Source organism: Ambystoma mexicanum, chromosome 1p, assembly GCF_040938575.1.
Source record: "Ambystoma mexicanum isolate Mex_15411 chromosome 1p, UKY_AmexF1_1, whole genome shotgun sequence".
Taxonomy (NCBI): Eukaryota; Metazoa; Chordata; class Amphibia; order Caudata; family Ambystomatidae; genus Ambystoma; species Ambystoma mexicanum.
In genome coordinates this window covers 805710556-805737803 of record NC_090921.1, presented here as the reverse complement: position 1 = coordinate 805737803, position 27248 = coordinate 805710556, and the positions used below count along the sequence as shown (strand labels likewise).

The 27248-nt window shown below is 43.4% G+C and overlaps 1 protein-coding gene across 2 annotated transcripts in view; it reads left to right on the top strand.

Moving 5' to 3' along the window:
* LOC138581126 (uncharacterized) overlaps nucleotides 1–26344 on the top strand; it is a 250266-nt gene extending 223922 nt beyond the window's left edge. For both annotated transcript variants that reach the window (XM_069652229.1, XM_069652220.1), the window contains exon 5: nucleotides 25465–26344. In XM_069652229.1, coding sequence (XP_069508330.1) covers nucleotides 25465–25580 — 116 coding nt within the window. In that variant the 3' untranslated portion in view covers nucleotides 25581–26344. The remainder of the gene's footprint in view (nucleotides 1–25464) is intronic.
* The last annotated feature ends 904 nt before the right edge of the window (nucleotides 26345–27248 follow it).

Sequence of the window (27248 nt, the reverse complement as noted above, 5' to 3'; positions counted from 1 at the left end):
GAACAAATCAGGTTACTGGGGCATCACAAAACAGAGCATTCACTGAAAAGAAAACCCAGAGGACGGTGGAGATCAGCAGAACACAGAGCAGTTTACAGTAGAACAGAGCAGTCGACAAATGACAACCTAGAAGAAGCTAGAATGCAGCAAAACATCAAGCATACAATGCACAACAGGGCAGTCAATGAGGGAATAACACAGAATAATATACAATATACAAAGAACAGAGCAGTCAACACAAAAGGGGAGCATGAGGGTGCAGGGGGCTGGAGAAAGGCATGAGGCAGACAAGATCAGGAGTTGCGAGGGACAACGCGGTCAGGTGTGTGGAGCTGCAACAAACCAAGGATGGAAAGTGCAAGGAGCAGGCGATTGGGAGTTGCAAGGAACACGCGATCAGGGGGTTGCGAGGGACCATGCAGTTAGGGATGCGCAGCTGTGGCCGAAACCAGGGTGGAAAGTGTGAGGAACCACTTAATCAGGGATAGCGAGGGATCACGTGGGCAAGTCATGCATGCGCAAGCGTGACCGAGGATGGAAGGACGCTAGGACACGTGATGATCACGGAAGTTCAGAGGAACGTGCAGAACCGAGCATGGCCAAGTATAGAGAGGGCGCTAGAGCACACGCGACCGCGGGATTGCCAGGGACCATGCAAGTCGGAAGTGCACGGGAAGGCAGAGAACGAGAGGGTGTGGAGGTGCATGTGATCAAAGATTGCAAGGGACCGTGCAGTCAGGGGATGCACAGAGTGCGTGGAGTAAGGGCAATCGAGGACTGCGTGGGCCCACACAGGTACTGGAGGTGAAGCGCAAGTGATGCGAACAAGGAGGAGGCGAGGGCAGTGAGAGAGGGGCGCGGAAGGGTACACGATGAAGGAATGCGAGGGGCAATGCATGGAGAGGGTGCGGGGAACAGGAAGGGAGGGCAAGTGGGGAGGTTGGAAGGGGTGGGAGCAGACAGCAAGGTAAGACTCACAGGGGAAGAGGGAGCAACAAACAAGGGGCAAGGGGAGAGGCGTAAGTTGCAGGGGAGGGGAGGACACATTCAGAGACGCAGCGCAGTGGAACGGCTATGAAGCACATATCAGGCAAGCAAACCCCCCAACTTCTTACATGGCGGCCGCAGACAGGAGGGTGAATTGTCTGCACTCACTATCTGCGCCGCAGACCCCTTCGTCGCCAGAAACCTGCATTTCTCAACACTGTAGCCTTGTCATGCAAGGGCTTTGCCGCAGAGGGTCCGAACCTCAGATTTTATAGGTTCGGTAGCGTGGAGGTAACAAACGCGTTACATGTAAATTGGGCAGCGTCTCCTGTGAACCTGCGTTTGTCAACACTGTGGCCTTGCCCTGCGAGGGCTTTGCTGCAGAGGGTCCGAACCTCGGATTTTATAGGCTCGGTTGCGTGGACATAACAAAGGTGTTTTGTGTATATCGGGCAGCGTCTCCTGCGAACCTGCGTTGCTCAACACCACAGACTTGTCCTGCATGGGCTTTGCCGCAGAGGGTCCGAACCTCAGATTTTATAGGCTCGGTAGCGTGGACAAAACAAACATGTTACATGTAAATTGGGCAGCGCCTCCTGAGAACCTGCGTTGCTCAACACCGCAGCTTTGTCGTGTGAGGGCTTTGAGTTGTATTCTTAACTGTGTGTCATGATTTTAAAATATAACAGCGCGTTTTATAAAAGAATGTTCGATTTGTAAATGTCTCACAGATCACACAAGTGGTTGAAATTTGTTAAGCTGCCGAGATTCAGGATCTTTTATTCTGACTCAGGGTATAAATATTAACATTATAAGCTGCTAATTCTATATTTCTCTGTTTTTATACAAATGGCCTACAACACCCCGATGGCACAGGCGTCACAATCTCTAGATGTGAATTGTAGAGTTACTGATTCAGCAAATTAAGGATGGCAGTTCTACAAATCTTGGATGTTCCGGGGTGAATGGAATGATGTAACCTGTTTCTACTGGGGCTTTTGAGGGCGCTGGTAAAAGGGCTGTTCTGCATGGGGCAACAAATTTGGAATGTTTCAAAAACACCAGAATGAGTTACCCTCTTTTGTTACAGCATCAGCAAGGGTTGTGGGATTTGGGGATCCCAACGCTGCAGAGTTCCTTTATAAATTCAACACTAGGCCCGCCTGGGTCTGGCGTGTTTGCTACGCCTCATGGAGTGTCTGTGGGACAGGCACCTCAGAGTTCTTTTGTAAATTCAACACTGGGCCCACTTTGGTCTGCTTGGCTCCCATTGCTTCGTCCTCACCAAGAGTTGTACACCGGAGGAGCAGTTGCTACCAAGACATCGATCACAGAGTCCAAATGGCTGCCCTGTCCCTAACAGTTCAAATGACCGCACTGTCCCTGGTGGTTAACTGTGCTCTCCAGCAAATTTGAAAGAGCGCCCGAGTTTAAAATAAATACTTAACACACAATATTACATACCTAACGCACATTTGTGTTTTAAAAACTGACACACACACACACGCTCACACACACACACACACATACACACACAGGCACACACTTTGCTGGACTTTGTGATTGTAATAATACACATGAACACAACTTTCTGCAGTATGTGCTTAACAATCTGAGCTATCCTCTGAACCATCACTGCGCCTATGTTTATCAAAATGTATTTCAACTTTGGCTATTGTAAATGTTCAAGGCATTATGTGCTTAACACGCTGAGCTATCTTCTGAACCATCATCGCACCTACGTGTATCCAAATGTATTTCAACTTTGACTATTGTAAATGTTCAAGCAGTATGTGCTTAACACACTGAGCTATCGTCTGAACCATCACCACACCTAAGTTTATCAAAATGTATTTCAACTTTGGCTATTGTAAGTGCTCAATACAGCCCCGTAGAAATGTGAGTCGGGATCTCTTGATCAGCGCATAATTGACAACAACATCTGTGCGATAGGGTTAGAGCTACAATGGCTAGCAGTAAAATATACAGCTGTGTTCTATTTAAGTTTGGTGAACAATGCAAACCGATTTCTTTAGCACAGACGGATCTGTAGTTTGAACACCCCATACCAGAAATTGCTAAAGCTCTCAAAAGCCAAGCTTTCAAATACTGCATCGCTTAACTGAAGTAGAGTGCTGTGAACTACCTTGCAGATATTTAAAAAAACATTCTCACACCCGTTGCTTGCAAGAAAATACAAGATATTTAGTTAGTGGTTGATAATTAACTCTGTATTTGCAGAAAAGCCTCTAAGGCCCTAGAACATTTCAAGGCCTGCAGAGAAACACATGTCTTTACATTACAAATGCAACGCTCGCTGTCTGTAGCTATCTTTCACACAGTGGGGATCTGAGAATACCTCCTAACACAGATTGACTAGGCCTAACACTGACTTTTCACATTTTAAAAGTCCAATGCCCTGCTGCCAGAAACACCTTTTGAAAAATATATGGAACACTGCCCCCACTTCCCCACCCCCCGGGCAATGTTGCTTACCTTATTCACACTGTGTTGTTCAATACCTCGAAGTCAAGATAAGATAAGCCGGGCCTGGGGCGGTGACTTCCTGCTCCTGCCAATATATCTGCCGCTGAGAGCTGCGTTTAGAGGGGGCTGTCCGTGTTAGCTATTCACCTTCGCCAGGCTGGCTGCACCTCACACATCCAGTTGTTCACGCCCGGCGCTGTAACAATGGTTCAAGGGACCCCTCTTTTATAGAACAAGTTACACATCTTTGTAGAAGGGGCTTTGTAGTTCTTTTTCCCCTCGTGACACTCAACTGACACCATTAGCGCTACATTGGCCCTCATTTCGAGTTTGGAGGCAGCCATGGCGCTTTTAGCACCATGGCTGCCTCCAAAATCGATCCGACTCCGGTCTGGTGAAGGGAGTAATTACCGGTCTATTCCGAGGTCGGTGGGACCGGTAATTCCCATTCACCAGAGCCATTCCCCATTCCCCATTACCATTTGAGCCCCCACAGGGCTCAATGGGAATGCGGCAATAACGGTACCGCAAATTGCGGTACCGTTATTGACCCCGGTATCCCTTTGCGGGTCCCGTCCATAATGCCTGGTAAAACCAGGCGTTAAGGGAGGACCCGCAAAGGGACCTCGGAATAGGGTGCAAAGGGATTACCGGCACCTGTGTCATTACCGGTGCCCGGTATCCCTTTGCTCCCAGGTGGTAATGACCCCCATTATTTTTAATGTCCATATTGCCTCCTTAGATTGTGTGAGAATGCGATTCTCAGCCCTGGATCTCTTGCCATTGCCAATTTGTCACACCTAGTCTAATAGCTATTTAAAGTTCTGGGTTTATGAGAGATGCACGTGCAGGGGCTAGGGGCATTATCATGAATGCCCCATCATTATAAATGTTTGATATTATCTCTTTAAATTGTTTGAGCTTGTAATACTAGAACTGTGTCTCCTGACAGTATCATTTCATCAATACTTGGTCAATGCCCCCGGGCATAACAAGAGCCCCAATCCATGGGCTGTCCCCTGTCTTCTAAGCTCAAACTCAGTGGTGCAGTGTGCTGTCTTTCAGCTCAACAGAAATGCATTTAATTAAGCCTTTTACAAAACACTCTGAAGTTCTTTTTCTTTTTTTAAATGAGAGAAATGCATTGCCCGCAGTCGCGCATACGCCTTTGATTTCGGCTGTGTTCAAGAAATGGGGAAATATTATATATTTGTATTTTGTTAACAGTTTTAAATCTCCTAATCGGTATGTGTGTCTGTGTAACCCCTGAAAGCTACACAACTATTACTATTACTTGCGAGTGTAGCAAAAATACATTCAGGCCAGCTATTCTCATGTATTGAATTTGTTTAGACTGCTGCAAGCTTTTTAGATAGACATAAATCACACACACACACACACACACACACACACACACACACACCTTGTTTCAAATATAAACCCATTTCATCCTATAAAACAAACATGCCCATGTTTAAAACAGCACACAAGTTTTACAGGCCTAACTATAGCAAGCGCTCTATAAGGCTCTTCTAATCATTTAAGAAAAAACAAAAGCACACAATTGGGTCCACGCTGTCCACACATTCACATTTCTCATCGGCGCTGGAACATTACATTTGTTTTGCAGGCTTCTATTTTCAATAGTTCCATGGTCCTTACAAACATACATGTCTGGGTATGTATGCCCTGCCTCACCCCCAACAATGGCGTGTCTAAAACCATCCTTTTTATATTGAATCCATATACAATCATGTTGAATTGTATTCAAACTCTCTAAAACCCCTATCAAGTCGTGACATCATTTAGCATGCCTAGATTAATATTCATAAAACTCTTAGCACAGCGTGACATCATCCAATCTGCCTAGCTTTATATCAAACTCTCACACATGCAGCACCACCCAAAGGAATACAAGGTGACAATTCTGCCCACTTTACTATATGGGGCTGCAGTCTGGGGCACAACATTTGAATCAAGAATCCTGAATTTAGATGAGTAACCTCATAACTGGACAGTACACACCTACATGAGGATTAAATTAAATGTCCTGAGGTATTGGGTGGGAATAAAGGAATTCATAGAGAACATCGACTTTGTAGACGATGGGCCTCATTACACGGTAGGCGGTAAGGGTTTACCGGTACCGGTAAGGGCATTGGTACCGGTAAACCCTTACCACCTTACTACGAGTTCCCTTTGCGGGACCCGACCTTAACGGCTGGTTTTACCAGCCGTTAAAGTAGGGTGCCGCAAAGGGACCTTGGTGCTAATTACGGTACCGCAATTTGCGGTACCGTAATTAGCACCTTCCCCATTCCCATTATGCCCTATGGGGGCAAAAATGGGAATGGGGAAGTGCCTTGGGAAATGGGGAATCACCGCCCCGCTCACCTTGGAGTAGGCCGGTAATTCCGCCATCCACCAAGGCGGACACGGTAAAATACCGGCGGCAACCATGGCGCTAATAGCGCCATGGTTACCACCTACCATGTAATGAGGCCCAATGTAGTGAAGAGACCATTGACACTGCAAAGAATGTATTCTTTTTTTCTCAAACTTTGTATGTCATGTTAAGGAAAGCTATATAATCCTGTTGAAGGTCTCTAGGCGATGATGCCATAGCATTGCTGTGTGAAACCTTTTTTATGGGAATGTTGTTGGATTCATTTTTCAATTGACAAAAGTGTGGTATTTCATCGAAGAGAATGATGTTTAACATTGTTATCATGTTTTTTTACATGACTGTTTTTATTCTATGCAATAGTATGAATTTATTGTAAACATAAATTGTATCTTGTGTATGTATAAAAAGCCCCAACACGCTATAGTATGTAAATAATTAATCCATAAATAAAGAAATAATGGCAGTCTTCTGTTTATACTTCATACAGCTTCTGATCTGTGTCCTGGATCTAAGACCAGTGACAGCTGGTGAATGTTTTAACTGGAGGGGCATACATATTTGTCCAAGATATGCCACAGCGACTAAGCGTGACACCAATCAAGGGGGATTCGCGGGGTTGCTGCCCCGTGAGAATTTTATTTCAATAATGGGTTAAAATTGTGCATTTAAGAGCACACCTTTATAGAAAAATTGGGCGACAAGTCAAACAGTTGGCAAATGGTTTTGTAGGGTAGATTCAGTATATACAAGTCACCAACAGTGCACAGAAGCTTTTCTCCAACATATTTTCATGATGCCTTTTCCCACATTATGTGCCAGTATCAAACATTTTCACATTGGCTGTCCCCATACATTTCAATGCTGAGTGCACCATTATACCCTAGTATCCCCATATAAGAACAACCTCATGTTTGCTCTGCGCAAAATGCCAGTAATGATACTAAAAGAAAACATGCCCATGTTTGTTCTGCCAATTTATGGCGAGTATCCCCAAGTAAGAACATACTCCAGTTGGCTATACCATTAAAAATGCATGCCAAAGTATGAAAACATGTTCAAACGGGCTGCACTAAAATTCCAGTTGAGCTAAATTTATTTATTTGTAAAGCACCAAAGCCTGTAGGCATCAGGGCGCACACAAACACCAAAGACGTAGTTAATGGGACAAGTATAACCTGAATAGGACATAATACCACTTATCATGCTTGATTTAGCAAAGACGCCCAATACAAAATGTTATACTGCAATAGGAAAATGGCTACACTAGTTGCATACAAATGTCAGTCTTGCTTCATAATAACACTTATCACGATTGCTTTACCAAAGATGCCTAATACAAAATGTCATACCAGAATAAGAAACGACAGCCTAGCTAATGTGAGGGGTCTGTAATGTGAGACTCACGACTGTATTGAGTTTTCTCAGGATTTGCCATTTTATTATGTACAAAAATAATAAATAAATCCTCACTAAACCTACTGTACCAGGAGATTCCCTACCTATTCTAAGCTCTAAGGGAAAACCTCCCTTCCCCAGCTTTATGTACACCTGGTCTTCAGTGGTTACCCCAAAGTGGTTGTGCCACTCTCCCAGCTTTGGATGTATACCTTTGGGTATGAACACTTTCATCAATCTCAAATCCACCTGTGTACCATTCTTATGTGCATGGGATTTGGCGTTCATAGAGATCCCTCACGATATGATTTGATAAGTAATTTATGGGCATGAGCATTGCTTGTTCTATCTTTGACTTCTACTACTTCTACTACTTCTAACTTCTGCTGCTTCAACCTTTGACCTTTGATGCGTTGCAAGGTAATTGTTCACAATGGAAACCAGAATTAGGCACACATGATCGCGTTTTACTATTGAACTGCCACTTCAAATCAAGGCTTGTTCCCACCTTTCGGTTAGCACTCAAGACACGGGGAAACATTGTCTCATGTCCGCGGTCCCTATAACAATACCTCCAAATCTCAGGAAAGTCAATTTTGCTTTGCTTCAGCTACTGGCAGCATTCTCTGTGCTAATCAGAGACACACGACCGCTCAGCAACAAAGTATTTGTGCTTCTCGGCAAAGAAAGACTTTTCATTAAACACAAGCGTTTCAGGTAAGCGTGTGCTTCTTTCCCATTATTAAAAGACTTCCCACTTCTACAGTTGATTCTCACTCACTCATGACTTGAAACGAGTACAATTAAAAGCTGGCTACAGTTACCAAAAAGGAACTACTGCTTCTTAGGAGTACTGAGCTTCTTTTTGTCACTCCCGTTTCTAAAGGATGCAGGCTGTGGTTTCTTCCCGACATTGCTGCTTCTCCTACTACTACTACCACAGGCACTCCTGGGATCCACACCTATCCACTGCACGGGTGTCTGCAATCTGGCCTCATTAAGGGAGAGCCTCTTACTCTGCACACGACCTTTGGAACAACTGCAACCTCAGCTCGGCATACAAATTAATGAGGCACACCTGGAAAGATGGCCTGCTGTCTTCTTTTCTTTCCAGTGCTGCCACTGCTCTCCAGGGTTTGTGAGCAGCAGAGGACAAATTCAGAGTTTACAATTGGAATTTGCCCATCAACTCCAGCGTCCCTGTTGTGGTCACACTTCCTCGTGTTCTGCTGGCTAAGTGCTCTGCTTTCTCTTCTTCTATGCCTTCCGACCTTCCAGCTCCTGTACCAGCTAACTTTCTGCTGCTTCTCTCTCAGGCAGCCTTTTATGCCCCTCAGGTGGGCTGATTAGATTCAGGTGCAGGCCATTAAGCTTAATTGCTTGACCTTGCTTAGAGTCAACAGGCTTGCCTGCCTTACCTGGACTCCTGCCTGCCTCTTGAGCCCCCTTCTTCACAGTCCCTGAGGAATTCTGGGACTTGTAGTTTGGGTTAGAAAACTTTGATTTCTCTACTTATTTAAAGGGTGTGAAATTGGTTTCTCTCCCCAGATTTTATTAAGAGGAGAATTATAAGGTTTAACCCATTCATGCCCAAAGGTACAGAAAAGGTCACTCACATGGTCATTATTCCTTCTGCAATATCTTTGATATTGGAGAGGACATAGAGTTTTAGGTGTACAAAAGAATGGCTCTAGGATGTTAACATTTTTCCTAGGTTGACATTCATCTGAATGACAAGAGGCTATCATTTCTTTGAGAAAGATTTTATTATCTTCCAAGAAACCATAACATGTCTCATCCTGAAATACACCCCTACCTCCCTTGGCCTGATATCCACCCAAATGATCCTCCTGCAGTACACCACCCCCATGATTGGGAACAGAAGCATCCTCCCTCTCCTGGCTATCTGGGAGGTGACTCTCAGTAGGGGTTTATTGGGGGATCAGCAAGTTTGTTCAGCATATGGCCAGCATATGGCCCTTAGGAACGTGCATATGGAATGGATGGGATTACACCAGAGTAATTCTGAGTCAAAATAACCAAACCAACTCAGGAAGATGGCAAAGTACTGTTTTATTAACCATTATCTAAAACAGGGAGGTTACAACGAACATCAATGGACGTACGCTCAGACTCTCTATGATCGCCACTCAAAATATGGTTCTTATACACAAAATGCGTCAGAGTGACATTATTCTATGTGGCAATAGTGAAAAACCTATCAAGGGCTGGGATTGGTTAAGGGAGACATCTAAGTATACTTTTCTATGGGTGCTAGGATTGCTATTGGCTGTCCGTTTTCAGGTGGACAACTTATGACTATCCTCTAAAAACATGTCATTCTAGAAACATTAGATACACAATTTCTCATAGGTCTTCAAACTATAAGGTCCTTCATTATATGGACTAATGCAATTGGTTGGCATGCTTGTGCCATGTCTGCAACATTCGGTTCATTTAGCACCACATACACCCAGGCCCAGGTGCAAGGAGATAGGGCATGAAACTACCTCACCACCCATTAGCCCAGCATCTCTCATCACCCATGCCTTCTGCCATGAAATTGTCTTTGTACTTGGCCTTGCAGAGTATCCTTGTCTTTGGGAGTGAGGGCACTCGCTATTGTGTATGGAACTCCAAGTTCAAACTCTATTTCTATCCTTGGCTCACGTGACTCGAGACCACGATTTGGTCCATTTTACAGCTTTTAAATGCTCTAAATGAATTAAAGCTTGGTATCCTGTGTCTTCTTTCTTGCCCCTTAATGTGAGAAGGTTCATCCTCTGTACACTCGTCCTTCTTCAGACGAGATAGTTGACCTCGCCTTCTAGTATCTTGACTCTAGGCCAGGCATCCTCGCCGCTCAGCTCCATGAACCAATTATTCTTGTTGCGACACAGTTTTCCATTCCTGCTTCATGGTTTCTGGCTTAATTCAGGATACCAATGTCCAGTGTCTTTACAATGGCTGCTTTGCCTGTATTCTATTCATTACTCATAGCCATCTTCTATGATGACTTAATCTACCTTGCATTTCAGCGTCTATACATTTATTGAACTGTTGTTTTTCTGCAGGACTTCGTGCACATGTAATCTTCCTCCTCTATATTGGAAAGCTGACTCGATTCCTTACTTCGTCATTAGTTTCTTCAGGATCTATAAATCATCTTCAGCCAGTATCTCAGGACATCCTACACACTTTTTATGATATCACTAGCTCCTTTTCTTTGCTCTTTCTCATATTCCTTCAGGGAGTTCCTCCCGCAGGTTATCGTCACTTCGGGGGTACATTCGATAAGGTTCCCTTGATGGGTATCTTCTTCCAAACACTCTCTGTGGTATTGGCACAATGGCTGGTGTCAAACACGGCACGTTCTCATGTCTCCAACACAAGGGAAGTAGGGGGGGCGGGATCTCCTGCAGATGTGTACAGCTGCTCCTCTACATTCTACACATTAAATAATAACACTTATGCTTGTTTTTGTCAAAGATGCCCAATACAAAATGTCATGCTGCAATAAGTAATGGCTACACTGGTTGCATAAGAAATGCTAGTCTTGCTTCGTAATAACACATATCACGCTTGCTTTACCAACGATGCATAATACAAAATGTCATACCACAATGAGAAATGGCTAGACTGGCTGCATTGAAATTCCAGTCTAGCTACATATTAACACTTAGCATGCTTGCTTTATCAACCATGCCCAGTAAAAGAATTACATGTCTGCTCCATGGTGCGCCAGCACCTTGCACTCAGACATGATCACATTAATTATGAATGTGATTATCTGTGAGTGCGAGGTGATGGGTGCCCAATACAAAATATGAGGACACAGTATAAATAATACCACTGATCCTGCTTGTGATCATAGATGCCCAATACAAAATGTCATGCTGCAATAGGTAATGGTCAAACTGTTTTGCATAAGAAATGCCAGTCTTGCTTCGTTATAACACATATCATGCTTGCTTTACCAAGATGCCCAATACAAAATGTCATACCACAGTAAGAAATGGCTAGACTGGCTGCATTAAAATGCCAGTCTAGCTACATAATAACACTTATCATGCTTGCTTTATCAACCATGCCCAGTAAAAAATGACATGCCTGCTCCATGGTGTGCCAGCACGTTGCACTCAGACATGATCACATTAATTATGAATGTGATTATGTGTGAGTGCGAGGTGATGGGGACCCTTGAGGCAGATGCGTGTCAGGACCTGGCGTCCCAGGGTACAGCCATGGTATTTTTTACTGGGCATAGATGCACAGTAAAAACTGCCACTGCCACCCCATAAGGCCCCGAGCACCTCCCAGGCACACATTAATTGTGTGCATGCAAGGTGCTGCGGGGGCCAGGCATGGTATTTTGTTACTTGGCATCTTCAGATGCCTTTGTTGTATGAACCTCCTCCCCCGACTCGCCAAAATCTGCTCCATGGACTAGTACAAACACACACAGACACACAGACGAAGGCCGAAGAAAAAGGCCCTGTTCTGCCCCTGTTCGCCGCGGTTCGGCGCAAGGTGCCACCCCAAATCGAACGCTACTGCTTGAACACAAGCGTTTCAGGTAAGCGTGTGCTTCTTTCCCATTATTAAAAGACTTCCCACTTCTACAGTTGATTCTCACTCACTCATGACTTGAAACGAGTACAATTTAAAGCTGGCTACAGTTACCAAAAAGGAACTACTGCTTCTTAGGAGTACTGAGCTTCTTTTTGTCACTCCCGTTTCTAAAGGATGCAGGCTGTGGTTTCTTCCCGACATTGCTGCTTCTCCTACTACTACTACCACAGGCACTCCTGGGATCCACACCTATCCACTGCACGGGTGTCTGCAATCTGGCCTCATTAAGGGAGAGCCTCTTACTCTGCACACGACCTTTGGAACAACTGCAACCTCAGCTCGGCATACAAATTAATGAGGCACACCTGGAAAGATGGCCTGCAGTCTTCTTTTCTTTCCAGTGCTGCCACTGCTCTCCAGGGTTTGTGAGCAGCAGAGGACAAATTCAGAGTTTACAATTGGAATTTGCCCATCAACTCCAGCGTCCCTGTTGTGGTCACACTTCCTCGTGTTCTGCTGGCTAAGTGCTCTGCTTTCTCTGCTTCTATGCCTTCCGACCTTCCAGCTCCTGTACCAGCTAACTTTCTGCTGCTTCTCTCTCAGGCAGCCTTTTATGCCCCTCAGGTGGGCTGATTAGATTCAGGTGCAGGCCATTAAGCTTAATTGCTTGACCTTGCTTAGAGTCATCAGGCTTGCCTGCCTTAACTGGACTCCTGCCTGCCTCTTGAGCCCCCTTCTTCACAATCCCTGAGGAATTCTGGGACTTGTAGTTTGGGTTAGAAAACTTTGATTTCTCTACTTATTTAAAGGTACCTGCATATCTGATGTAAGTACCATATTAACTGTACCATAACCCAGTACTGTGACCCAATGTATGCTACTACACCATAGTAACCAGCCATACTCTATCCTGTTCATACAGCGTCCCACTTATGCTCACGCCTGCTCGCCAGCCCATTATTCTCCTAAGCTGTACCAACGGTGCGCTGCTCCATACTATAACTTGTACCAGGCGGCACAAACAGGTCTCTTATATGTACCTCTCCCCCAACTGCCTACGCTGATAGTCCTATGGCGCTGAAAGGTCTAAGTGATTCCCTATCAGCACACTGTCCACTCCCTGATCACTCCATTTAGCCTATTTTGCCCAAATATTTGCTTGTTGCATTTAGTCATTTTGCCCAAATATTTGCTTGTTGTATTTAGCCTATTTTGCCCAAATATTTGCTTGTTGCATTTAGCCATTCTGCCCAAATATTTGCTTGTTGCATTTAGTCATTTGGCCCAAATATTTGATTGTTGCATTTAGCCTATTTTGCCCAAATATTTGCTTTTTGCATTTAGTCATTTTGACCAAATATATGCTTGTTGATTTAGTCATTTTGCCCAAATAGTTGCTTGTTGCATTTAGTCATTTTGCCCAAATATTTGATTGTTGCATTTAGCCTATTTTGCACAAATATTAGCTTGTTGCATTTAGCCATTCTGCCCAAATATTTGCTTGTTGCATTTAGACATTTGGCCCAAATATTTGATTGTTGCATTTAGCCTATTTTGCCCAATATCTGCTTGTTGCATTTATCCATTTTGTCCAAATATTTGCTTGTTGCATTTAGCCATTTTGCCCAAATATTTGATTGTTGCATTAAGCCTATTTTGACCGATACCTATCCCCCTCAGCCGAATATCTAGCCTATGCTGTCTAATACTCGATCGGTGCATGTAATAACAGGCCCCAGTTCGATTAGCCACAACACTATGTACTATTACCTGCCAACCCCAGTCTCTCGAGCATCACTCATTAATCTGATAGCTCTATTTATTACTACTGTCTACATCACCATGACCTCCATAATGCCCCCAGAGGGCGTAGGAGCCACTCATATGCAACCCTTCGCTAAATCCCCCTGTAACACAGCACAGAGAAACTTCAGACTCCGGGCACGACTACCCATAATATTCGAACCTGTCAATAAATATAACATTAACCTGGATCACCTCCGACCTAAACTACCTCCACCTTTGGAAACCACCGTTCTTCCTAGCCGCAAACCCCACCCTAAAAGAAATAAGCCTACCGCCAACCTGCGTCCTACACTACAGCCAGAACCTGACCATAAAGGCGCATTAATCAATGCCAGATCCTTAGTTGCTCATGCTTCAGACATAGCAGACACTATCCTGGAAAATGACCTTCATTTCATCGCCATCACTGAATCCTGGCTTCACGAGGCAGCAGGTCCAGCACTAACGCTAGCAGTCCCAGACAACTACACTATCCTTAGAGCTGACCGACTAGATGCACGAGGTGGAGGAATAGCGATCATCGCTAAAACCAATCTCTCCATGAGAATCACCTCTACACCTAACCTTAAATCATGCGAGTCTCTCTCCATTAAACTACCCACCGCCAACTCTCAAACACTAAATATCCATCTCCTCTATAGACCCCCATGCCCAATCAGCACCTTCAATGAAGACATTACCACTGTTATCTCTGAGAAGTTAAAAAACTCCTCACAAACCCTAGTGCTAGGAGATTTTAACCTAGGGTACAATGATATCAATGATCACCAGGCCACTCCCGTAGCCAACATCCTGACAGAACTAGGTTTCACGCAGAAAGTGAATAGGTCTACTCATACCAAAGGTAGAACTCTCGACTGGATTGCCAGTCACAACTGTAACCTCTCCATTACATCCATCTCCCCCTAAATATGGGCTGACCACCATCTAATCTCCTTTACTCTCAATACTAAAAGACCCATTGCTCTAACACCCCCCCTTGCCTTACCAAACCTAACTGGAAACAAGAAAAATATCACAGCAGATAACATCTTGCCCCATATCCTACCTAATCTTAACTCCTTACCAGACTATACTGACCCAGGGCTTCTAGTGGAGGAATTCAATAATGCCATGACCATTGCTCTCGACAGCATTGCTCCGCTTAAACTTAGGAACAGTAAACCAAAAAAGCATCTTAACTCTTGGTTTACACCCCACCTAAAAAACCTAAGACTACAGAAAAGAAAATGTGAAACGGTATGGAACCTACATCCTACCGCAGAAAATAAAACCAATCTAATAAATATCTCAACGCAATACAAAAAGGATATCATCCTGGCCAAACAAGAAACGTGTAACAATAGGATTACCCAAGCCACATCCAGTATGAAGGAGCTCTTCTATATTCTAAAAGAATTGGAAACCCCTATTACAGTGCAGGATGATTCTATTAAAGATGAAACCTGGTGCACAGACATACAGTTGGCACTAACCAACAAAGTGGCCAACCTCCAAACTAAAATCGCTCTAAAGAAAGCTTCACTATCAGCCCAAACCCAAAATCCCCTGAACAAAACACCAAAGAACTCTCCCTATTCAACTTCTCTAAGGTCTCAGTGATCGAGGTAGAGAAAACTATTCTTGCACTTAAACCATCCAATTGCAAAGGCGACCAATGCCCAGCACAATTGCTCAAAGACGCTGCTAGAGATCTAGCTCCCTTCATCACCAGACTTATCAATGCCTCCTTTACTACTGGCACAATTCCGCGTAACCTAAAGGAATCCTGGGTACTCCCCCTTCTGAAAAAACAAACACTGGACCCTAACATTCCCACAAACTACAGACCCATCACCACGGTGCCTTTCTTACTAAAAATACTAGATAAGGTAGCATACACCCAAATTCAGAACTTCCTTGAGGTGAATCATCTCCTTGGCGCCCGCCAGTCCGGTTTCTGACCCCAACATGGCACAGAAACTGCCCTTATCGACCTAAAGGCCCAAATATACTCACTCAAAGATAAGGGTAAATTAGCACTCCTCCTCCTACTAGACCTCTCAGCCGCCTTTGACCTGGTGGACCATAGAGTCCTGTGTAATCACTTGGACTCTGCGGGCCACTTTTCAGGGGAGGCTGTAGTCTGGATACAGTCATTCCTTAGTGTCAAGACCATGAGGGTGTTCTCCCCCTCAGCGGCAGCAGATCCAATACCCATCACCTGCAGAGTGCCCCAGGGATCTTGTGTCACACCAACACTCTACAATATTTTCACCAAGCCACTCTTTGACGATCTTGACAATCTGGGAATCACCTATACCAATTACGCAGACGATACCCAGATTCTCGTACCACTTACCAGGGATTATGGGGAAGATCTGGCTTTGGTGAACAGAGTCTATAGCATCGTTCAGGCATGGATGGCCAACCATGGCCTATGCTTGAACGATGCCAAAACGGAGCTCATCATTCTGGGCACCACAGCTCGCATCTCTAAACTCAACCCAAACTACTCAGCATTTATCAGATGGGAACATTATCAAGGTTGCCAGAGAAGTTAAAACCCTTGGTTTCTATCTCGACTTGACCTTATCTTTTACCAAACAGGTAAACTCACTTGCCTCATCCACGGCCTATACATGAAAATTAATACGAGCTGGGAAACAATTCCTATCAGATAACAGCTGCCTAATCTTATCCAGAGCCCTTATCCTATCAACATTAGATTATTGTAACTCCCTCTACATAGGGGCAACCAAACAAACCATCAACAGAATACAGGTGCTCCAAAATAATGCACTTAGAGCGGCCCTAAATATTCCCAGAAGAGCACATATTTCTGAAATAAGACGGAAACACAAATGGATCTCTACCAAAGAAAAAATCAACCTCAAATCTGCCTCCCTCACCAACAAATGCTAAAACAACAAAGCCCCCCGCTACCTAACAGAACGATTTACTAGAAAAAACTCCACTAGACCAACAAGAATAGTCAGCCCCAACTGCCTTCTAGTGCCCAGATTTAAACTGACCACTATTGGAGGGTCCAGCTTCCCAGTTAGGGCAGCTCAATTGTGGAACTCCCTACCTCACGCACTTAGATCTGACCAAACGTTCAACAAATTCAGAAAGAACACAATAAAATGGCTCACTGAGAATGTTATGTAACCCACATTCTGCCCACGTACCTACCGCATGTATTGTTCCTGATATAGATTTGCTATTATGTAAACGTCAGCTATATGATGACTTGTTGTCTGCATACTGTTTGTACATGTACTCTACTGCCCTACCCTCACCCTGTGGAGTCAAGAAAAGTGTTTTTACCATGTTCTGCAAACTTGTAACTTCTGTAACCAAGCTGTAAGCCCTCTTGTCATATGCGCCCTGATACCTCAGGGTCCGGTGCGTACAATAAATAAATAAACAAAACAAAATAAACAGACACACACACACCACTTAACATAGCATTCACACAGCCAGCACTCTCTCATTCACACAAGCACCCATCATCATGCACTCACTCATACACTCATCCATACACATATTAAATAATAAATAAATGAACATTCAAACACACATTTACTCAACATACACACAACAACAACTCTCTCATTCACACCAGCATCCATCACATACATTCACCTCACAACACAAGCATGCATGCATCCATACACATAATTTAAAAAAAATACATGAACATAAACAAGCTTACCTTCTACTGCAGGTATTGAAGTTTTCTCTCTGGCGGTCCAGCCCCTGATAGCATGAACAGATTCAGGAAGCTTCCTGGTTCACACACATGCATGCAGGGGCCTGAGTGTGGGTGAGCAGGTGCCCCACTCCAGCCTGCTCTGTCAGTATGAGCGAGGAGGTGCAGGAGCGCCCCTTGGCACATACAGACATGCAGTTCCCCAGCCAGCATTTCAATGAGCTATTTGAGGCTGAGGAAGCAAAACACCCCCATACTTGCATGACTCATTGAGCTTGCGTTGACAGTTCAGAGCGGAAAGAAACAGCTGAGGGTGCGCACAGTTTTTCACTGGGCTGACTCCTACATAATGGGCAAAAGGGGGCCAAGACCCAGTGGGTCGACGCCCCCTCACCCATTATGGACGAGTCGCTTCTATCAAAGACTATACACTCCTCATGGCTGCTATTTTTTATATGTACCATGTACCTCAGCATGGAATGCTAATGATGCCGTTTAAATGTCACTTGTTTGTTATATCAATTCCAACAAGTATAAAGAGGGTAAGTGAAATAAAATGGAGTACACAGGCATATTTTGATTGCTTCATGGCATACTATTAAACTGTGGATTTATATTGCATTGAGTGGGGTGGGGGCAAAACCAGAGATTCTGGATCCCTTCATTTCTTTGGTTCAGGGAAGGGGCGCCTGACTGCGTCGGTTCCCTGGCCCCCAAAATACCATAACATGGCCCTGAGGGAGGATTCTGGAAATCAACAAGATGCATTCTGAGTGGCGATCATTAGGACACTTTCTGCCTCATATGTAAACCATATTACAGCACTTTCTCGAAGTATGTCAGACCGTGCAGGCCCTTCCAGCATGAGTGTTAGTCCTCAACCTAACTCTCATTAATGTCCAAATTAGATGCCAGTTTGTGATATCATAGTCACAGTGCAATCCCCAGTAACCCAGAATTAAAGACTTTAGGGTCAAAGGAAGATCACCCTAGATACACCGGTAACCATATGTCATGCCTGAATTTATTTACATTAGGACAGTCAAACCACATGTGCCTCATGTGATTCACTGTAGTTGACACAATAACAGAAGCTGTCAGCTTCCCTTAGGCCTGCCCTAACAGCCCTTCTCATTACAAAGAATTGTTCTTGGATCAATCCCGCTGAAGTGGACAAGGACTATCTCCTTTTCCATATGTTTGCCATTCCTTTACATCAAGAAACACACTAGTTTCTTCTTCTCAAGCTCTCACGCTCATACCTTTTTGATGGAGAGACCTCTTTTACAGATCTTTGAAGCAGTCACATTTGTTTTCTGTGGTTGTTGGTCACCTATTTAAAATATGTTAATATTATAATTTATCAAAGTCACATGCTCCGGGTACCTTCAGATTCCCACCCAAATTTGGCTACCAATTTCTCAAACAGCTTTATTGCTGCCATGTCTATCACCTGATCCAGAGACATCACACCTCACTCCCAACAGGTAATACAATTAAGAGTCCTGCCAGTACTAGACAAGTTTGTATTCCTTCAGAGAGGGAACTTAGATGCACTGTCTAAAATATGCTCAACTCCCGAATATATTACAGTAGTTTAATTTGTTAATAAAGTCAAGACCGGCCATGTTACACAGGAAATCCAGAAGAAAAGGGGAAGCTGGTTGTTCCTATACCACAAACCACCATGGTTCTTCGGAGTCCTTAATATCAAAAAATCAGAGGCAAGACTACTGCAGTGCCAGGGGCTTTTGATACTTGCAAAGGTTGAGAAATCTCACACTGCCTTTTACCCTATCTACCTGTAGTCTAGCCAGTGGAATCCTTTCTGCCCCAAAATGTTCTTGTCAGCAGTTTCTCTTTGTTCCTAGAAAAGGAAACCAGGTTCTGGATTGTCACCATATTCATGGATGGGATCGTGATGTAACATGTGTAAGCTCAGCACAAGCAACATAGGCCAACACAGCTCCAAATGGCCAGTTACTGCCATATTATACCAGTTATAGTCCAATATGCAAGGTACAGTCATTATATGTTACATAGATTTCCATATCCCAGATGCTGCTATGTGGATATTTACCATCTCTGCCCGAGTATGAGTTCTATAGTAGTCGTGATACATAAAGTACAATGTATGTTATGTTTTGTTAATGCGGTATAGCCACAATATGAAAAGTACATTCTCACATGAGCGAGTGCTGCCATCAGAAGCCAAGTGAAGCCTCCGGTCTCTCAGAGCATGAATGCAATGTAAGATATTGTAACATAGCACTTGTACAGCCAACCCATGCCAAATACAATCTCAAATGCTCCAGTGATGCCATTAAATGCATGTTATCATCACTGTGTAATGTAAAGTGGTCTTCTAAAGCCCACTTCTGACATTTATTTTGGCCTTGCACGAATCTTTGGAAAAGAGGAAAGGGCTGATGGTGAAATAATAGGAGAGGTTGATGCACATGCTGTGGTGTTGATGGGTGTCGGTCAGAATGCTGAGTGCTGATGGGCATCTATCGGCTTGTGTTTGACATCTGGAGACAGTTTATCCAAAGGCAAGGGCCCAAGATCTAGTAGGTTAAAGCCCTTTGTCTTTGGGTTATCCGCTGATGTGGGAGTGACAGGATTAAGTGGAAACTTTATTGCTTGATTAGTGTTGATGTGATAACTGATAGGTTTGCCATAGCAATGTGAGTTTGTGTGTTTAGGTAAGGTAATAGGAAGTCTAAGAATGGAGTTGGTTAGTTTTGGGAAGAGGAGTAGACCAATGACAGGTTCATGTAGAACGGGTGAGTCATTTGGCGAAATTTATCATTGAGATGAGGTGTGAATTTCCTTGTCATGCATTGAGGGCTCATGCTATGAAAGGCACAGCAGGAGATGCATAGCATTTTAAAGTGAAACTGCTTTTGCATTGTATAGCAGTGGAATGTTCCGGAGTGCTGTTTTGATGTGTTCTTATCTTTTCAGGCTTATGAGCAGTCTGGCTCCAGGGTTTTGGATGCTTTGTAGCCTGTTGACTAGATATTCCAGAAGTCCAAGGTAAAGGTTACTGGTGTAGTCTAGTCTTGATATTATTAATGTGATAACTGCCATATTGCTGGGCATGGAGGTCAAGTGGGGAATAATATTTTGGATAGTATGGCATTGGACAAGCAGCTCCTTACGATGGATTTAACCTGTGGTACTAATGTAAGATTCCTGACCATTGTGATTGCAGGTTTCCTTACAGTTGAAGCCAACAGTGGGTGGAAGCTCAGTACATCCAGCCAGTTGACAGATGTGGGGTTTGGTGGTGTCACACCACAGACCATAATCTCTGATTTGGTTGGGTTTAGTTTAAGTCTGTCTGAGCAAGGCATTTGCTGATTTCCAGTGTGTTCAGACCATAATCTCTGATTTGGTTGGGTTTAGTTTAAGTCTGTCTGAGCAAGGCATTTGCTGATTTCCAGTGTGTTCATGTTGGGTAATATGTGACATTGTAAACAATATGTTTATCATTGGCGTCATTTGAGCATGTGAGTCCTGAGTTGTGAATGCAATCCAGTACTGGAGTCATCTATATGCTGAAGAGAAGAGGTGAGAGGCTGGATACATCTAAACCGATAAGGACATGATCTGAAAGGGGCCATGAATGTTGTTTTAATTATGTCTGTGAGGAATTAAACCATATTCAATGTGCAGCCTGACATGGTTAGTCTCTTCTCTGTCCCCTCACCCTAGAGAGGGGGATCATCACCTCCATTTATGGACAGTCCATTTCTAGGGGTCAGTTAGGAAGGGTTGGAGGGTCATTCGTGTTATTCACTAATGATATTTGAAAGTTATAAGTAAGCCTGACAGGCTGGTATCTTGTGTGTGTTCAGTATCTGGGATTTTATACATGGCCCGGTTATCCCATTTAGGTCCTCTTGCATGTTAATTGGTCCTTCATCATATCATGAAAAATATGCTTTAGTTTCCTATGACAAGAATCACTTAAGTGCTGTCAAATTTCTTTCTGACTCAAATGTCAGATCCTTAAATACTGGAAACATGATAACTGAGCATGATGATCAGTGTGAAAAAATAATTATTACTATTCACGAACCAGGCAAAGACGTGTCTCAATGCCAACTAACAAAGGTAGAAACATGGGAGGGAAAGGAGGTGCTTGTGCTGGAATTGACTTTCAGCTGAGCAGGGGTCAAATACCAAAATAAATAGCCATGGCAGTTCAATTAAAATAGGTTCATGAAACACGTGGGCATAGCCATTTCTTGGAGGGCGGCTCTTAGTCTCACTGGATATCTTCGCATTCCAAGAAACATGGCTATCAAATCCCATAAGGAAGACAGACTATAGTAACTAATGCAGAGCAGAGCCCTAAAGGGAGGCCCAAGGGGGGGCTTTTGTTAAGCAACTAGGGTCTAAGCAAAATCCCACCTTTGGAACCGACACCACATATACAGATAGTATCTATAAGGTGTGAAACATTATATCGAAAACGTACACTGTTAATTATTGTCAATATTTATTACCACCCCCTCAGGGAATCAAGGAACAAATGACATTATTAGGTCTATTAACACACTGATTTCATCTACGCTTTATAATTAATAAAATATGTTGATTAAGGATCCTTGGTGATTTTGATGCAGACTCTGGGCATGCCATTGGCATGTGCAAGATATTCAATAGAGTCTGGGATATTCCACTAGCAGAGTAACAAAGACAGAAAACAACTAACACCAAGGGGGAGAAACGGACACAATATATGCAGAGCATCAATAAATGCCTGTTAGATGCAGGGGTAATCCCCCAGTGGCTTATACATGCACATTGGGAAATCTGCACACATACTTGACTATGTCTTCACTCCTTTCAAAGATTATCCTGACATAGAAGAATGGGCCACATGCCAGGTGGAGGTGCTCCCAACCCTGTAAAGGGGACCTCTCACCTTACCACCTTTTCAGCATGTTGTGGTTCATTATTATCACCCGTTCACTCTGTAACTTGCTCATTAAGAAGACTTTTAGACATATCCTCCTCTAAGAGTTACATCTTCCAATCCTTTTCCCCCTCCCCTCAGGTGGGGTGGCACCTTTGTTTTTCCTCCATAATCTGCTAGTCTACCCTAATTCTTTCACATACATGACTCAACCTATTTTCTGTAAGGGTTAAAACCGTTTCTCAATATTGTTTCTCCACAAAAATCCGTTCTGTAGAAATATGGCGTCCCCTTAACGAATTTTGGATTAATACGGGTCACTTTTCTAAATAAATGATATCCAAGCAGCAAATTCATTTCAAATGGCCTTTCTCTTGTTAACCCCTCGGCTTTGCCAAACATGATCACATGGGTTCACTGCATTTCTTTGTCAACGTTTCAATCCTTCCAATCCATGAAGGTGCTTTTTAGCCATGACACAATGAATGATGTAGGATTTCTTGTCTAGGTGTCTGCTTTAATCCCACAAAGCCACACATTATTTCACATATTATGGTTTTCCAGATCCTCAAACCTGCCTGTAAATTCACATATCTTTTTCTGGTTTACTGATAAAGAAGACCTGTGTCTTGTGGTCATTTCCTCTGTCCCCCCACCCCACAATGCATTGCTGGTACTTTTCCCAGTCCATGCTTATCCTTTCAATTGTCTCCCCCGCATAATGGCAAGCATTTCCCTTAAACCCTGCAGGAACCTATTTGTTGTATCTTGATTCTGCTGGTTATCTCCCCACATCACTTTCAGGGTTTGAAGGGTTTCCAGAGAAATGCCTGATTGAGTTGATCATCGTTTTATGTTATTCAAATGTTCTGGTGAGTTGTTACCCGTGGGAATGATCTATCTGAAATCAGCTCAATCACTGTGCAATCACAGTTTATTTGTGTCTTATCCTGACTTGTAGCCCCATTTTCTGTGGCAACCTCAGTTAAGGCATACATACCCTGTGCTGCCATCCCAGGGCATTCTTCCTGTTCCCGAGATTCATCTGAACTCTTAACTTGATGAGGTCTTTGGGGTTCAGTTGTGTGGTCTAGTTGTGTCCCCATACCACCTGGAGAAGGACTGGCTCTGTTTCTCTATAAACACTTAAGAGTGGATCAAAGGGAACCTACTACTCCCCCTTGGTACATTAAGTCACTCTCTGCTTTTCTTTGTTATCCATAACTCTTGCTCCTCTGAGCCACTTATTTGTATTTGCTTTGGTTTGTTGCTATACCTACAGAAATGTGATTTTACTTTTAAGATGGAAGACACGATAGACACCAATAGCCACTTTTCATATATGGTAAATGCAAGCCTATATGTTTTCATAAAGAATAGTCTTGGAGATGGTATTATTATATTTCAATTAACGTTTCCTGATCTCTGTTCACAAACTTGTGTTTACATCTTCCAATTATTTAATTTGTTTGTGTTTCCAAAGCTAATCACTGTCCACTTTTTGCATAAAGGTACTCCATGTGTATATTGCCTGTATCTGTACATAATGGACATACTTTGCATTGTTAATCTGTGGTGTCACCATTAATGCTCCCGTCTTTCACTGCACCATTTGTAAAGCATCCTGGATGGGATTGCTCTGAAATATTGTTATGCTTTTATACAGTGTTTTGGTTCAAAGTGCTCACCCTTTTGTTCAATAATTACAATCCATAAAAACGGTGAACTTTGGGAACAGTGTTGGGGATGACCTGAGGTTTGCAGGCCAAATCTTGCCTTTAGCATCTGTTAGAGGTAAAGTATAATACATATGATAAATGTATACCTAGATTATACCTTGTTTAAGTTAAGCAGATCTATCAGCTTACAGTGATTTTGCATTCACAACAAAAAACACAAAATCGCACCCATGGAGGGTGAGCCAACCGATCAGGCCGGTGAAACAGCAGGCGAGAATATACAATCCCTGGACACTGTTCCAGCCACCCGAGGCCCTTCCCTGAGTGGCGCCTTTTTGTATTTTTTTTCTAATGTGGGGTGAGACTCCCTGTTGCCTCCCCACACCCCCAAATCACCCTATTCCCCTTCCCATCACCCCACTTACCCTGAGCTCCTCACGTCTGGCCGCCACCATTGAAATAGAAAAGGGACAAGGTTCCTTTTCGGAGGACGGTGGCCATTTTGGAACATGTTTTCAATGGTTGCCGTCATCCGAAAAAGGACATAGTCCCTTTTCCATGTCAATGGCTTTGGCCATTTTTTTTTTACATTTGGGGAAGAGATGGGCTCGCAATGAGCTGATCCACCAACGGATGGAGAAAAAAAAAAGAAATCTATCTGCACCCCGGTAAATCCTAGAATGCGAATAGCTTTCGCGCCCCAGCTAATGGCGGACATGGGCTCTAGCGGTCCGCAGTCTAAGCTGAGGCCCTCGCTTCACGCGGGCTTACCAAAGCTTGGGCTGACATGCCGTTAAAAGTCCATGTCCGCTCCCCAACTGTGACATGAAAGCTATTATCGATCCATCTAAAATATCCTGGAAAATGTAGGAACACCATTAAAATGTCATACAGGTTTGGAATTCTCGGTGTTGGTTCATAGGTTCAATTAGTCCGAATGACAAAACTAATCCACATATCGCGAATACAATGGCCACAACAAGCGTCTGTAGTGCACATTTCTGATTTATACATTCGAACTGTATAATTATTTTCAACCAGCAAAGCATGACAAGGGCCACTGCACAGCAAAGGTGCACGATTAGTGAGGTGTATATGACCAGTTTAAGCATATCTCGCAAATGATGCTAATTTCTCTACTTGGATATATATACAGGCACTCAAGAAACCACACGTAGTCCACAGAGCTCCATGGGACCAATCTCCCAGGGTAGCGCCATCAACTTCCAGAACATTGTTCCCCTCCTTTGACTTGAACATGATCACCACATGCACCTGCTGCGCTATTTTATTGTTTTCTGTCCCATCCTTTCTGCATTTATGCCACTACATGCTGTTGTCTGGAGGTCAGGGAGTCGAGAGACCGGAATGTTCCATTTCAGATTTGCACTAACTCATATCGTTCTGCCCTGCGCATCATTTCTTGTTAAGAATCCATTGTTTGAATATCTCACATGCTCCTGTTTTGAACCATAACATGTCCTATTTCAATAACTTTCGTACACAGACCAAGGTGACATCGTCTGCGCACAACACAATGAGGAAGAAGAGGCAGAGATGGACCGGGGGAAGGAACATTTGACTCGACATCTGTATAGTTTCCTTACTGGAACCTCCTCCTAAAAGAAGAGCAAAATGACAGAAACGTCACAAATATTACGTCATATATATTCTGTGTACTCGGTTTTACCATAACTTCATCAACATGGTGCTTGTTACTTGCCGTTGTTTTGTGTTTTGATTTTAAGCATTATGAACAAGGGCACATAGAGATCTATGAAGCCAGGATCATTAGTCAAATTATACAGACATATACATGTTTACCCTCATGTCTAAATAATATAAGGGAAGCACACGAGAAAGATATGTGCTGTGAGCATCTGTTTTTAAATACAATTTGTAATGTTGCACCAGATATGGCTGCTCTGAACACTGATATCAATAATAACTCACATTGTTTTTATTTCTGTTATGTGCTTAATTTTTTACGATGAATGTGTTAATTGGTAAAAGGTCTCTCCCATTGTTTTATGAGCTAAATTAAGGCGAAGCATTGTCAAGATTGGGGCAAGATAGGTTTTGTTCATTACATCACACATGGGGTGATAGTTCCCAATAGGTGGACTTCGGACTGTGATTTCAGCTGGGGAAATCACTGTTCGTTGAAAAACCAGTAGTATTAAACAACGGGTGGGCCGCCCACCAGGCCCCCGATGTCTCTTACATTAAGTATGTAAAAATTCCAAATTGGCACGAAGAAGCCCAAATATACTTCCCCCATGGCATTGCTACTCATCTGATCACTGAAAGACAAATGTTTCTATTTTAAGGGTGTGTCATGCGGATATTCACAGATAAATAAATAAATAAACTTGCATGGAACCTGATGCACTGAGATGGACAGTGTTCTTGGGAGCATATTCTCTCTCCATTGTCTTTGTCCTGAGCCCTACTTTAGTCATTGATATTTTGAACGTAATGTTTTAATGTGGTACCAGATTGCAATAATTAATCAATCGGAGTGAGACATTATTTTCCAAAAGCGTGGGCTGTCACTATAATAATAGCCTGCCACCAAATTTAAGGGCCTGATTGATGTGACAATCTCGTAATTTTAGCAGTGGTGCCATTACAGACATGGTCAGCCTACTCTGTAGGGGAATAATGCCATTAACATTCACCAGGTAGGGCACAGGTGCTGATAGCTATTTTGAATTAAGAATATGAAGAAGAAAATTAATCAGAATTATTTGCAATGATTCCCTGAAGTCTGCTTTCTGTGTTGATGACAATAACGGCATCAACACAGAAAACGGATTTCAGGGATCACAGAAGCATTTCAGGGGCTTCTGATGCGTTTTCTGTTGGACAATGAAAAATACGTAACCTCCCTTGCTATGGATGGGTGGGTGCTAAGGGGGAAACAGATGGCATCAAGGGGGTGTGAGTAGGTGAAGGGACCTTAAGCACTCGTGGGTGCTGAGAACACGGGCGAGACCATCTGTGCACCAAGTCCAGGGGATAATGTAAAGTAACTAAGTTCTCATTTATGTCAAACTAAACTCATACAATTTCGAAATAGAAATAGCACTCCGAGGAGGGGAGCCAATGTTAGTTTTATACTTTTCAGCTTTTGCAGGCAGCCCTCCTTGGTATCTGACAAGGTCAGCTTCCAACAGGTATACTACTGAACTTTGGTCAAAATTCAGATATTCATTTCCATCCATCCATACTTATATTGGCAAATATGGGCGTTTGCAAACTGCTGATACATTTCACAAACTCATATTA